Source organism: Rhopalosiphum maidis, chromosome 1, assembly GCF_003676215.2.
Source record: "Rhopalosiphum maidis isolate BTI-1 chromosome 1, ASM367621v3, whole genome shotgun sequence".
Lineage (NCBI taxonomy): Eukaryota > Metazoa > Arthropoda > Insecta > Hemiptera > Aphididae > Rhopalosiphum > Rhopalosiphum maidis.
In genome coordinates, this window is record NC_040877.1 from 7,942,377 (window position 1) to 7,959,143 (window position 16,767).

Consider the following 16,767-nt stretch of genomic DNA (forward strand, 5'->3'; position numbering starts at 1 on the left):
AAAAATCAAACTTTAGTTAACTGAACCAAAAACGAGGGTTGACAACGTTACTGTTTTTTTTTTTTTTTTTTAACGACTTTTTACTTCTTTATTTTGTATATATCTCCACCTAACGTTTTGTACTACACTGTAATACATTTATACATTATGGTTGTTCACGGATACATGTAGCTTGTTTATCTATATATTGCTTGTACGTGTTTTTTAAACAATTTATGTAGATGTAGTATTATTAATCCCGAGTGTTATTAAATAATGTTTGTAGTGATTATCGTTGTATACTGTCACGAGTCATTAGCTGGGTTTTGGGTGACTGGACACTATGTATAGGGAGCCGGTGTATGTCTACCTGAAAGGGATTTGTGGGACTTGTCGAAATATTACCCGACAGCCGTGATGAATATTATGTTATACCCCCTAATCCGTTCCAACGAAGACCGTAATCATTTTAATACACCGGATATGTGTAGCAGGTAAAACGAGGGACGATATCCCACACGTGGGGTCATTTCTATATTGAGCCCAGTCAGCTTTTGGAATGTGTGGTTTCGTTAAAAATCAACAATATCCCTGGGTCGTAAATTTTAGAGTATAGTGTGAAAAATATGTATGTTCAATTATTAAAACTATTTTTATTGATTTTAGCACTAATGCACACTAGTGCCAAAAAAACAACGATTGCAGTTGTTGTAATCCGTAAAATAAATCTTGAACTATTGGCCTTATTCTTAGAAATCTCAAATTGTATACATTCATAATTCATTGCGCCATTTATTTTGTATATACAATCCACGATTGTTGAAAATATGTTTTAGACATTGTTTGGATAAAATATCAAATTGAAATACTAAACCTAATATTTAATTAAAATGTATTATATAATATATCTGTTAATTCGTCTTGCTCAAAAAAAAAAAAAGTTGTATTTATAATTTAAGTAATTTAACCTAAACATCTGTTAATTATTCTTGATTTAATTATATATTTTAATATGAACTTATAACATTATAGACTAAAATAATATAGTTGTTACTTGTTACTAATATTAGCTAACAGAGAAATGTGCCTAATATTTAACAAATAGGTTTTATTGGTCTAAGTATTTACTAATAGAAACGTTTCAGACTATATGTGTGGTCCAAATGTTCAATTGTTTGTAATCTGCCATCAAACGTAATAAATTAATAACAATAAAACTGTTTTACATTTTATACGTACTATTAATGTATATATAGAATACCTACTTATGTTCCTATTGTATCCGTCGGAACCCGTCTTTCTGTCCTATGTTCTATAGTGGCTATTGATTTGCTGTTTTAGTTAGGTACAGTTTATTTTTTAACATTTTTCATTAATACTCACGGTTCCTTTTTTATGACCATATTGTAGGTAAGTCATAAACTCATAAACAAATTACTTATTCCAATTTTAATATTAAAATAATAACTAAAAAAAAACCCGTAAACTACTTTTATTATTATAATGTAGAAAATTTAAATAAAAAGTCGATAAACGATTTAACAAAAATAATTAAAATTATTAAATATTCAAAGAAATTTTAATATAAATACATACTGACAGTTGTAGGATAAATTAAAAATATAACTATTATATAAAAAACTTTGATTTGTTCATGCATAAATAATCAATACAAAAATATGACGAGTATATTATTATAGTAATTAATACGTTTATGTTTTTATTTTATTATAATTATATTAAATGTATAATGGAATTGGTAAAATTTTGAAACATACCTACCTTTATTTTGACTCGCCTCATGTATATATCTTTACTCTGTTGTTTAAAACATAATATGATATAAGTTATAACGTAAATATATGGCATTCATTTTCATAAATTGTAAATTGATATTTATACTTTTGTAATTTACTAATCAAAAGACACAAGAATTAATAAAATAAAATATATACATAAAAACCAGGAGATTAGTATGTTCATATAGTGACTTTTTTCAACTTTGATAATAATTTTTATTATGATTATTTTAAGGATAATATTAACACAAATTGTATTTTGGTAGATTAGATATGAATAGAATGTAATATTATACAGGCATATAGCCAATACTGGCGAAACACCTGAATTCATATAACATAATGTCTTATCGTACAGTGTGTTTTGGTGATATTGTCTTTGATGCAAATTTGTAATTATACATAATATCTTGTTATTTACAGAAATTTGAAAGTTATGATCTGTGTAAATGTAACGTAAAATATCATATTATTATGTTTTTAGCTTTACCGATGGTATGATAAAGGTACGTATGTATTTTATACTTCCACATACATATTATACACATTTTACGTGCACATTCACTACATAATATCAATAGTCTCTTACCAGCGAGTTTATTTGCACGAAATAACGTTTATTCTGCAAAAGATAATAATTTAATATCGAAACTAACCGATCGGTTTATGTTATAGTGTCGTTATTGTCATACTGGTCGATATTTTTAATATAGGTATATTATATTCGATATTGTCATTTTCGTCGTTATGAATCTTTGTGGGTGCCATCCTGGTATCTAATTTTTATTTATTTTTTGTGTTGTATAATAAATTTTTATTATCGTCGCGCTGTTTTAGTGATAAATTTCGTAGAGCCATTCACCAAGTGTGGTTTGCATGGTGTTTTTCCGTTACGACGGCCACGAAATGCTGAGTGTATACCGACATTCGACATGACAACTACGTTTTTTCTTTCTTACCTGGGTGTCTGGGTACTTTTCAAACTGTTTTCATAGAAAATATTGGCTTTTCACGATTGTCTGCAGCTCTTGTCATCGACTGTGACGTTAATGACACCAATACCTACAGGTAATTAGAATTTTGAATAGTTACAGGCATGCCTCGCGCAATGGAACAAAAAAATCGTGGTATCACAAAGATGATCCTACTATGCGGTGGCTGACCTCTCAACCCTCAATAGAATCGTAGTTGGGCCGATGACCGCATGCTTGGTAATATGGTATTACAATAAATTTGTATGTATAGAAATAGAGGACTATATATTTATAGTAAACATGTGGCGTTCAGGTTAGGGCACAATAATAATAATTGATCTCACCGTCATCGCACTGCGTCTCCTGCTCCGGGATTCTTCCGCTGCAGCACCTCTTCCCGCCATGCATATCATATATATGTATACCATATATAGCGACATAACGGTCGAGCTGTATAGTACGCGCACATACACAATTTCTGTCAATTTACTTTAATAAAACGACCACTGTTCGCGGCGGGGCCGCCGCCACGGGCGCGCAGCGTGCCGCGTGTCGCGCCCACCGTTTACCCCGTCGCACCTGCCCTCCGATCACCTATGCGCGCTTGGAGACCACTGACTGTTGGGTGTTATCGCCGCACATTGCGTTTCATTATGTGAACCGCATGACGCCCTCGCACCGGCAGCGCGGCGCCCGCTAACGCGTCCGTCAGGCGCACATTATATATAATAATATAATATAATATTATATTATACGACGTTGAGGTGCTATAACGCGCGACCCGCCGAATGTCCGCCGACGGCCGAATCCGCAGCGCGCAGACACCGTTCGTTTTTCCAGTGTATTATTGCAATGATGTGTATAAGATGTGTTATAATATGCCAGGGTTGCCAGCCGCTTACCTAAAGTGCCACCACCACATTTCAATTGGTGGACTGCACCCGAGTCGGGCGAAGTCTATACCGGTTGGGCGGACTTATTGTGTGCATTAAACTATACTGCAGTCCTACCTAATGCCTACTTTAAATTATATGTAGGCAATGGCGTAGCCAGTGTTTTTAAATGTTTGAGTAGAGGGAGGGGTAATAAAACCCTATACAAAAATTAAGTTTGTAACGTTTGGATTGGAGATGGACTTTTTTTACTTATAAAATATATGATTATTATTTTATGATCAGTTATTTAATATTAAATACATCCTACTGAGAAGAATACTATTTTTAACAGATTTTTATTTATATTAATTTATTACAACCAACTTTCACCTTAATGAGGTACTTTTGAGTTATAATATTACATTATTATTGTGTCCAAGTCTAATATACAAATTTCATTCTTTAAGGAGATTTTTTAAAAGAGTGGTCAATATTTCTTTTTCTATACAATATTGTCATATTCTGTAAAAATTATGTGGCCGAAGGTTATGGTCTCCGCTACTGCATGTATAATAGGTACACATATACACATACATATTAATATATTATGTACGGTTATGTTGTTTCTAAACATTAATATTACGCATATTTATATTATCTTACAGCGCGATTTCGAAATTGTTTTGATATTTTTATATAGACTACATTAATATAATATTTTAAGACAGCAATAATAAAAAAAAATTAGTTATTCAAAATCATTTGGTTATTTAACAGTTAAAAGTTTTAAGAAAAAAAAATAACAAAATATACACATTATTTTGTATAATAAATTATAAATCAACAATAAAAACATCTGGATATTTGTTTTTGTTTGCACGTATTTATTGGCGTTAACACAGTGTTTTTACCAAATTAAAAAAAAAGTACAAAATTGTTACTATACGTTTTTTAAACTAATTATAGGTACCTTAATATTTTTCAGTTTCCGGGCAGTACTTTTTTCTTGATTTGATCGTGTTTATTATGTGAAAGTATTTAAGAAATAGGTATAATTTACGATGTAAAATTATATTTCTGAGGAAATATTTTCGTTTCGTTTTTTTCTGTAAACTGAATTCGACCGAGACAATTGTGTGCAATGAGCATCAACGGACAACACTTAATTTTTACTCTTTTATTATGTGTAAAATCCAATTTACTATTTCTCTCTTGTTTTTTATTTGTTATTTTTTTTCATACTTAAACTTTTGTAATTTATTAGGTTTTTTTATTTCACCACGTTTTATCGGACGCGCAGTCCAGACTGTAGACATCCCAAGACCAACGAAAGTAATAGACAATAGGAAATTATATCGACAAACTTTCAGTTTATTACTATACTCAATTTTTAATGGGACCCCCAACAGTTCATATTTACTGTATATCAGTAAAAAAAAAAAAATAAAAAGTACCACTTGTAAAAATGACATAATTTTTATTGATTTTATTATAGAGGTTCGAACCGGTTTGAAAGTTATAAAGTGTAATTTAGAAACCTACAATTATTTAGTTTTCATGTTTTGTTGTTTATTATGAGTTATAAACATATCGAAAAGTTTTGTGTATAGGTTTTCTTTTGATAACTTCAATAACTTCAATTAAATTAAATGCTGTATTCACGTACAACCTTGCTTATATATTTCAAAGTTCGCAGTAAAACAATTAGTTAAGTATATATATATAGTTTATATTTCCATTAAACGAATAACAATTGTAATTTATTATTTTAATATTTTTAATTTATACAATATGTAATTTTTATGCAGTAGCTTAGTAAGTAATGTTCGTTATGTACTTCGAATGCAATTTCCAGATTATCCCTAAGCTCTCACAATATCGCATTGTATCGAAAAAATGAACTTTGGTCATTATCAAAGTCAATAATGTTAGGTATTTAAAGGATTATATACAGGGATCGTTATAAAAATGAAAAATATTTCTGTAATGCCCATATATATTATATATATATAGTATATAATATACTTAATTACATAATATAGTTGCAGCATATGTTCGCGTAAGGTATATTATTTTTGTTCCTAATAATAATAAAAAAAATGACTTAGGAAAGGCGTACCGAAAATTATTGTTATTGGGATACCGTCATAATAATGGTTCAGGACGTATATTAAAACCACGGATGTTGGTGGCGGTAAAACAGAAATAAATACAACGATTTTCATTTTATAAGTAATAAAATTCCTTTTTTTGCACAACCGTTTTAATTGTGATTATAAATTCGATGTATAACGTGCCCGTATTTTCTAGTAAAATAAATTAATGATGTTTAAAAAACTACAATATTGCTCAGGAGAACTCGTTTGCTTGCATAATAAAATAAAACTCCCGGCTTTTCCCTACTTTATATTAATCGATTAAACGTTAATTTTCACTGTAGTGAAAACAATAACAACGTAATGCCTGGCAATGGTGGTATTAATTTAACTGTTGACAACAAGTTTATTATTAATTTAAAAAAAGATATATATGGATAAAATGTCATCTATTGAAACATGTTTTAACTGTCTTAAACTGTTTTAATTTTTCCTATAAACGTGTATATTTTTTGTATATTGAATTGGTAACACAAAGTGATTAAAATTACTACTTAGTATGTATGTATATATATATATATATATAATTATTATACATATATTATATCCATTTTTAATCTTATTGACTTGTAGGTACTTCAAAAAAATTATAAGGGATACGTTAAAAGATTTTTAAATACAAAGAGGTGCCTATATTCATCGTATTACTCCTTTTCACTATTCATATTTTTACTCTAATTCGTCTACTTATAATTATGGCTATAATATATATCTATATAAGTAGGTAAGTGTTTATCCTGCCATAAACGCAATTATATTTTAACATTTTCAGGTGGTTTTTGTTTTGTTTTAAAGGGTGTTAGAGTCGAACACGTGCCTTTGTCGGACTTTTTTTTATATGTCTACACGTACATATTATTAGGTGAGGGTGAAAACTGAGGAGAGTACCGTCGGCGGTGGTCTTAATATGCGTCATAAAGTTTACCGTCGACGTGGCCGCCGACATTAAGATAATCCGCGAGATTATGTATATTTTTTTTCCTTTTATGAAAAAAGAATGAATGCAAACTTATAAAAAATAAAAATCCCGTGTCGCCGGATAGAATTGAGTTACGAGAGGGCTTTTAGAAATATGAAGTTTTCAGAAGTGAATACAAAATACCTGATTACAGGAAGCAGAGGTGGAGGTGGTTATATAAGGTTTATGTTTGTTTGTCGGGGTCGTTAATTTGTCGCTGTCGTCGTAAAAATCACGCGTACACGCACACAACAATAACGGTACCTTGTGAAAAGGCACGTAGGCGGCGAGGGAGAAAGGCTGCTATTGGCAGCGTGAAAAACAAAAAGAGTTCAATTTCAAGTAAAACGATGTTCCTATGTATACGGGTGCGTATGTATGTGTAGGACATGGAATAAATCGGGATCAGAATTTTTATTGTTTTTTCCTTTGCACGAGGCGGTGGCGACGGTCACGTGTGCGTGTGTGTCACTTGTTCGCAGGAGACATTTAACGTTTTTATTCGAATTCCATTCGATTTTCAGGCCCGAGGTGTTTTGCTTATATATGTTGATGGCGAACTACATCCACATACACGCGCATACTCAAACACACAGGGGTTTAAATCTTCGCCGTTTGACGTTATTGGATCTTATACACACCTCGTGCACACATACATAATACACACACACACACACACACACACACACACACACACACACACACACACACACACACACACACACACACACACACACACAAGCGCGGGCGCCGTAGACGCGCATATTATTATGGTTGGGGTCTTCGGGCGAATCGAATTGGAAAAATAGTGCAGACAGTACCGAGACACATGCAATGTCTCATAAAATCAGCTAGACGTGTACCGTTTTTACTGGTATATGTATAATATATATAGTGTATTGATGACAGAGCGCAGAGGGTTTAGACTGTTTAGAGGAGCTTGATAATAATAATAACAACATGTGCTCTTTTTCTTTCACCTTTATTTGGAGATAGTTAACACATATTATTTTCGTTGTTTTGTTTTATTTTTATTTTTATTGTCGACTTTTACCGCCATTAATGTAAATTCGAACGTCGAGCCTACAGAATCAAAACCATTTCGTAATTCAATATGTTTTTCCTTTATTGTTGTCGTCCATAGACGTAGAATAGATGCCAAAGAGAAATTTTATTTATGTTCAATTACGACAATATAGTCTGCTGTGCTGGCTTGGCCTATACATTTAAACGATTGATGTATGCAGTTTACACGCGTTTTGACTTTAAAGTATTAAATGTATATGGCTCGTATCAATATGTAGTGTTTATGATATCCTTAATATAATTTTAAAGAGTACAATTTCCCAATTAAAAGTTACAACATATAGATATATTTTTATGGCTCAATGAATATATTGGTTTTAAAAGGTTATTTATGTTTTTTTTTGTTATCAATGATAATTTATCACATTTTTGATCAGAAAAATGCTTTAATCATTAAATTGTAGTTCCTGATTGCAAGATGCGAATTAGTTGGTAAAAAATTGTAGGTATTTTGATGGTTCAAAAGTTGAAAATTTATTTTAAATTATTGGGGAAAATGAGAATATTTATCGATTTATGCTACACTAGACAAAATTGAAATGATTTTTTTTTTTGGTTGAATTTAATAAATAACCTTAAAATGTGTGATCTCATTAATACATGAAATTGTCACCAAATATTTATAATTGCTTTTTATAAACATAAGATATAACTTTTACAATATTTTGAGCTATTTATAGAAAATACAAAAATGTGCACATTATTTTGTAATTAAAAATATATACATTTTTAAATTTTCATAGCTATATATTCTATCAGTAATTAAAAAATTCATAATTATAATTTTTATTGTATGATTATCAAATTAAAATTTTAAAAAATTTTTATAAATCTTATTTTAAACGAAAAATATCGTGTTTTGCTTTAATGATTTTATTCATTTTGTTGAAATTCGAAATGGGGATTTTAAACTTTTTTCTATTACGTACGTATATATTATTATTTTATATGTAATTATACAATGATATTTTCAAAATCAGCTATGCATAGTATTCTAGTAGTATTAAATAAAATTAATCAAAAAATATAATAATTACTATATTTATAATACAATATAATATTATGATTTATTTAAAAAAAAAATAGTTTAACCTACGTATTATTAACAAGAAAATTAATTACTAACAGTATTATAAATAACTTATTTTAAATAAGTTACAAAATAATTTTAGAAATATAGGCTAATACACCCTCTGCCAAGAATCGTATTCCACATGCAATCGTGAATGGATTATCAAAGAATTAAAATTTAACACATCCATTACAGTGACATTATTATTTAAAAAATATTTTAACGTAAACTTGTTGAAAAATGTAATATTAATAATATGTACTTACAATACATGGATCTGCATATGGATAATAAGTCTATGCAAGTTAATAATTTTGAATAAACGTATTTTATATTTAATTTATATTTATGATTTAAATTATTTTTTTAGTATCTATTCAATATTATAAATGAATAAACATTAAATATATAATATGTACGTTAATTAATAAAATAAATGTTTAATTCAAATACATTTTATTTGTTTAATAGTAATCACAATTATTATTTTTGTATCTTGTATGTACAATTATTAACGATATAAAGATTAGTTGTTTAGTCTCTTTGTTGACCATTGATTATTGGAGAAAAATGCAGAGCATGAGAAGGTTACTCCTTTTTGTATGGACCATTGACTATAGCTCCCTAGTTTAAACCTGTCGATAAAGTGGAAAAGTTTTCCTCTTTTGATCCTTTCTCTGCGATTCAACTGCCAACTATTATAAAGTCTTCAATTGTATGCAACAAAAAGTCCTTGTTTCATATATACGATCCGGGTATCTTAACAAGAGTGTTCGTCTCCCCTTATTTATATAACAATATACCTTTATCGAACTGAAAATTTAACGATTTCATATTATGAAGCAAAATTTGTTACTAGACAATTAACAATTAACACGGGTTAAAATAAATTAATCAAACGATACGAATAACCGCATTCAATTAAATAATATATGCCATGTATAGTTGGTGGGTCGAACCGACTAAATAATCGTTCTTTAAAACGCTTTTTTATTTTATCTCTCTCTCTCTCTCTTACTCTCCGCATTGGATCCGACAATTAAATACAAAACGAATTATCAAAGGGTATAAGGGATTTATAAGGGTTATAAGGCGTCTAGGTGAATTAGGATTGTTAAATTTGGTCCCATTAATTCGGGTAAAAGTTTCAATTTAAATCGGACACTTACTTTGTACGGTTCCGGTTGGTGACGGTGGTAGCTACAGTGGTGGTGGTAGCTGAGACGAGAGCGAGAGGGTATGGCAAGGGCTCGAAATGTGAAAACCGCGAAACCGTTTTACTCTCCCCCTCTCTACCATTTCGACCTGTTAAAATCGTAAATACTGTTCCGCGTTAAAATAGGGCTCCAACCGTAGCGCGGTGGCTGGCAGATTTCTTCAACCTTTATAGGGGACCTCGTTGCGTGTGCGGGGGTTTATATATATAAATTATCGTATATACGGTCTTTTATTAAGTGGCCCGGATTACATTGAGTACTTGTCATTGAACTTCCTTTTGGGTTGATGCGCCTTAAGCTCACTGAATTTATGCGACCATGTCAATCCGCTATGGTTGAATTGGTTACGATTCTGATTTTTTGAAAAATACATTAATTGTCACACTATACACCGGCTATTTTTGTATTATTTCTATAGTGTCTCATATCGTCGTTTGTTCAAGTGTTCAATGTTTGTTTTACCTTCTAAAATTACTCCATATTATATAGAAAACTCTGTATATGCGAGAGGGTGATTTGTTCAGTTTGCGCCCATAATATAATACAGAGTGCACCCACCCTTCGCAGCTATACGTCGTTCAGTAAAAGTCTCGAGATTCACTTAACAGTGTGCGATTGTGCGATCTATTGTCACAGTGGTGACGGTAGAACCCTAATCGAAACTACCAGAAGTATTACACACACACACACACACACACACACACACACACACACACACACACACACACACATATATATATATATATATATATATAATAGTAGTTCAAAACTATACTTGTAGGTCACATTGGTCGTAGACCATGTGGTATCGATTAAGATTAACAATAGTGAATAGTTTTACTAATTACTAGTTAGTGCTTATATTATACATATGGATTGTATTTATAATAAAAAAGGTTTTTATATTCTTATTTTAAGTACCATTATATTATCATATTAAATGATATTGTATTTAAAAAAATTAACTCGATGCCAATAAAGTATTATTGAAATTTTAAAATTGTAATATACGCATATTGGCGCGTTTTTAATGCAGTCTTAGTTTATAGACATAGTAGTTTATTAAAATTTGTTTTTAAGAAAAAAATAAAATATTCTAATGTATTTGAGAATGGATATATAAGTAATTATTATCAGTATGTTGTTTAATTTAATAATCAATATCAAATACTCATTACTCATTTAATGTTAAAATTACAAATTTATAGTAATAACTCTAGTACATATATGTGTATGTATTATATATTTGTATACGAGCTTTTGATTGCAGCTGTAAACCAAATGATTTTTTTCTGTTGTTTGTAAGTATTCTTACAAGCTCGATTAATTAAAATCTGTGTATTGACCTTATTCTATTTCCCCTCCATGTACTCAACTCAAAGTACGTATCGCCGTGCACAGCAGTTTTATCGTCAATTTCTTCAGGTTCAGATTTCCGTTTATTATTGTTGCGGCTAATGAATTCCATTGGGAGTTTATATAAGTACCAGAAATAATAACAATAATAAGACCTGCTCTTTATAAAAGACTACTCGATATGAAACAAAAACTGGGACGGGATGGGAAAAAAAGAAGTTTTTCCTTTGGATTATTATTAAATCTGGAGGCAAAAGGAAAATATTTATTTTCACTTCGCTTTTAATCCTACGCGAACTCGCTATGCGCGCTGTTATTGGCGTCTCCGCGGGAGAAGTGTATTATTATCGTAAAACTTTTAACATTTTGTATTCGTTGAAACCATGGTTTTTGTGCACTCAAATTTTGATGTTGAGTTTAATCAAATAAAAACGATACCGCATTGTTACTGATAAATACATGGGGGACACGTGGCAGTTGATATTTAACGGACTTTATCGTTGAATTTATATTGTAGTAGTATATATAATATACATAACGTACATGTACTTGTTTTCAAGTCGTTTCAATTTCATTAAATTACAATTGGCAGATTTCCTTAATCCGATGAATCCCCCCCACTCATATAAGATACAACCAAATACTACCGCGTTTGCCAATATTACCATTGCTTTTCGTGAGTACTATGGCGTCGGTTCGGTGGGTCTTTCTTTTACATTGTTCTTGTAATAAAGTATTTCTGTTATCGGGTAGGGTGGAAGAGGATTCAATTATCTTTATTAAAAAACACAAAACCAAAGTAACAATCCTTTGTACATTTTACGTGACGTATGAAATCAATGATAGTATATAATATAACTACCTATGTCAATATAATTGAACAATGCATAAAATATTTGGATATTTGATGTGATAAAACCGCACTAAATATTATAATTTTGTTGGTGTTTTATTATTCGTAACTTAAGGTATTTATAATGTTTTCTAATAGTATATTGATAGTTTATTTATAAATATAATTCATGATTTTTGTTTTTTATAATTATAACAATTTTTATTTGCTATAATTTCTAAATGATAAATTAGTATTTACAGTTAAAACAAAACAAATTAAAATGTTTCTTATATACATAACATACAATATACAAGATATATAAATGTCATATAATGTATGTTAACGTTATTTTTTAATGAGTAAATAGTTAATATAATTATTTATTTATGATTTATATGGTACCTTATCGAAATAGTTATAATGATAATGTAATTATATGTCAAAACATATAATTTGTTTAATTCTGAAAAGATGTCTGACAAATTTTATGCACATATTAAATTATAATAGACATTTTAATTTTAATAGTTGTAATAATATTTTTTTAAATGCTGTAAAATTCAAAAATAGGTATTATTATAATGTTTGTAATTGTATGACTAATAAAACAAAAACATAAAAAAATAGGTTCTATCATTTACACTTTTAAAAGTTTGAATGTTCTGATGAATAACATTTTGATTATGTTATATTATTCAATAAAATTGTAATTATAGATCCTATGGTGCAAAATTAATCATAGGTATTTATTAATTATTACACTTATAGTATAACAAGTGTACTAGTGTATTGTATTTTTTAATTACTATTAAAATATTTGTAAGATTTCTTGACTTGTTAAAAATTTTCTCAAATAGTCAAATATCGTTTGTAATTTTAAGTTAGAGTTGTAATGAGTTAACGTAACAAAATAAGTGTTATTACTTATTTTCTTTGTGACGTTGTTTTAATGGGTCTGTTGGACATATGCCAACCTAAAATAATGATGTTTAAAGCGTTATATTCACCGAAAAGTGTAATTATTATATTCTGATTGTAATTATATTGTGCTTAGTAATAGGTTTGGGTGTCAATAGTTTGAGTTAACCTCCGTATTTTATGTACAATGTATAATCAATCATTGTGAGCTGGGTAGTTGTTCTAAAAGGTGATACGAAAATTTAGTTTTTAAAATTTACCACTTAACTATTTTATATATTTTATTTTATTTAATTGATCGTGCTTTATTACAATAAAAATATGTTTTAGTTTAAATTACATAAAATATAATTCCTAATATTATGTATTATGTAATTTCTACTATTTTAATGAATTTAATGTTCACCTCATTGATAAAGCATTTGCCCACTTTTCTATAGTGAAACGTAATAGTTTATCAAATATATAACAATATCTAAGTATATATTAATAATTGAAAATTCAAAATAGTACAATGCAGAAAATCTATAATACAACCTAATCTGACAGTGTGTATGGGGTGATTGGATTTATTAAATAAATTAATAAAGTTATATAAAAATATTAGTTAAATAAGTAGGTATAGTTATTGGTTCAATTATTATAAAAATTCAAAGCAATAACAACAATTAAGTTTATATTTATATTAATTTTTAATAACTGTTTAAAATCAATTAAATCCTTAGATTATTGGCTTAAGACGATGCGGTCATTGTAAAAATATTTTTTATAATATTTATTACATCAATACGTCAGATATAGCCAATAGATAATTAACTATCATGATATCAGAAATATAAGTACCTAGTATCTAGGCTTACATATAATTTAATCAATATTTTCATAGTGAATCTCGAATTAAAATTAATCAAAACATTTTAAGTAGATAAATCTAATTTAAAGAGCTTAACGAAATTTTCAACACTCCAATTTATAGAAATAAAAAAAAATTACATTGTATAATTGCATAATATATTTAAATAGTTGAATTACATATACTTGATAAGAAACATTTAATATTTTAAGTGGGTATTATAATTAAATGACTTATTGTAAAATAGTGTACCTATCTATAGAAATAACTAATAACCTAACCTATATGTATATGTTTTAAAGTTTACACTTTGACAATAAAGACAGTATTACAAATAATCATTATTATCTAAATTAGAACAGTAATGGTTTTGTATTGCAAGTTCAAATGACCAATTATGTTTCCATATCGTATTGTTATATGAGTAAGAGAAAGCCACAAGAGAAAGTGTTTGATTTATTTGTTAGCAGATGATGTGCAGTTTCAGGGATGTTTAGCAATAATTTCAGTTTGTTTATTTTGTTTAATATCCATCAGTTCGAACTTCGAATATTTCGAAATGGTCATCTTGAGAACTTAATAGTGAAACACAAAAGTACAATATACTTTACAGCCAAATGCTTTTCAGTTGTATTCTTAAGTTCAATTATTAACCTTATTTGCTCTTCTTATTTTAAGGGTTAGTATTAATTATTGGGGGCTTATCCGTAGCGGGAAGGTTTAAGTGATCTTCAACGTGCGGCGGGTACACATACCGTAGCGTGTGACATAACGTGAACCAGAGTGTATAGTGTTTGGGTATGCGCGGTAGAGAGGGAGAATTAAAAGAACATTTTTGCCTCTGGGGATTATTTAGGCCTGCCGGAATAAATGTTACGGTTCTCCGGGCTAGAGAGAGGCTTTTGCGGTATACAGAAAGGAAGGAGGAGGAGAGTGAGTGAGATGTCTTTAACCGGTATACAGCAATGTATATATAGTATTGGTTGGATAGAGAATAGAGGGGGGAGGTCTAATCCCCCCGGTCACACACACAAAAGGAAAACGGCCATCTTTAATGAAAAACTTAAGAAGGCGTCAGGAATGCAGCTCTTAATTTTATTTTTACAATACCGGGTTCAGGATTAAAGCTCAACGTACCGTGTGTTACTTAACCGTGTCTTTTCCATTGTTGTATGACTACGTAGTTGTGCGGCGGCGGGCCCGGAGAACGGAGAATTCGTTTTCGCGTCAGAAAATCCCACCCCTTCGACGCTTTTGGAAAACTAAGAAAACCTCCTCTTGTCTTGTTTTTCCACCCTTCGTGCGGCCTATTGTTTTTGTCGTGTTTTATTATTATTCATTAATTTACTAAGACATGATAAATTGATGATTCTGCCGGCGTGTATACGCTCTACAAGGGGTGACTAGATAGGTATTAAGTGGCGTCTAATGTCTACCCCAGGGGATTTGGGTAGCCAAAAATAAACCACCGATATTTTTTGTTTGTTTTTTTAACTCCAATTGTCAAAAAAAAAAAAAAATTATCGCTCGCGTCGTATTGTATATTATAGTAAGTATAAAAAATGCGTTCATAAAATGTATAAATATCACGTATGCGTGAATATATATATATACAGTGCACACATTATATTCCACGTATTTCCGTGTGATATGTTATGGTATTGTTTTTCTATGTCGTCCGCACCAACAGCGATGTGTATACATGTGTTTCAGTCCGTCTTTTCTTTTGTCACCATGTTATTAATCGCGTCTAGGTGAACAGTCCGTGACACGTTGTATCGTCTGCTTAAGAAATTCTACATTAATCAAAATCACATTGTGTGTAGTGTAGCCCGCTCGCTACTTGACTTTAAATTAATTACTCATAATGTGTCTATTGTTGCAGGTACGTATAATATCTTGATTCATATTAGAATCGTGACCTTTTATATATGAGTTCAAGTTATACTCAAAAACAACAGAATTTGGTGTTACGGTATTTAACGGTTAAGTACAAATTCATATTTATTATTACAAATGTATAAACATTAAACATATTAGTAAAGTTCATTCTGTTTTACTGATTATAGATAAGTGGTTAAATTGTATGATCAACTAATATATAAACATATATAAAAATATATATTTATATTATATAGAATATATTAAAAATAAAAAAAAACAGATATGATCAATAAATTGCTTGGAATAATACCCGCATTAATTAAAAACAATCTTATTTTGATATGTTGATTACTTTGGTATATAATTTAAATAATTTTTTAATACTTGTCATAGAGGTATTTTATATAGGTGTATTTTATATTATACTTTATATTATCTATAATAAAAAAATCTGTAGTTTTATTAAAAGATCAAATATAGAATATAAATATATTCCAATAAGAAAAGTGATCGTTAAACTTTAAACAATAAACATTATATAATTTTAACCTCATTTGATATCTTTACTTCGTCTTCAACAACTGATGCTTGGGAGTTTAGTTTCTATAGCTATGAAACTATGAAAGGTTTTTGCAATAACCTTTACATTATTGAGCGAAATATTTTTTTCTTGGTTTCTGCGGTCATTAATTTCCTATCAAAGTAAAACTCTGGGCTCCAGAAATAACCCTTCCCCCTAAACCTCCCTTTTAGGTCAAGAGAGTAATTAGTAGCATCCTCGGTTTCGTTCTTGAAACAGGCAACA

At 29.5% G+C, this 16,767-nt stretch overlaps 1 protein-coding gene across 2 annotated transcripts in view; it reads left to right on the forward strand.

Moving 5' to 3' along the window:
* The window catches only part of LOC113549071 (zinc finger protein 1), a 165,048-nt gene that overhangs the window by 54,520 nt on the left and 93,761 nt on the right, over positions 1–16,767 (forward strand). Inside the window, exon 2 of one of the 2 annotated variants that reach the window (XM_026950224.1) lies at positions 2,263–2,284. The exons of the other annotated variant lie outside the window; for it this stretch is intronic. Within the exon in view, the coding sequence (XP_026806025.1) occupies positions 2,263–2,284 (22 nt within the window). The remainder of the gene's footprint in view (positions 1–2,262; positions 2,285–16,767) is intronic. 2 annotated transcript variants of the gene reach the window in all.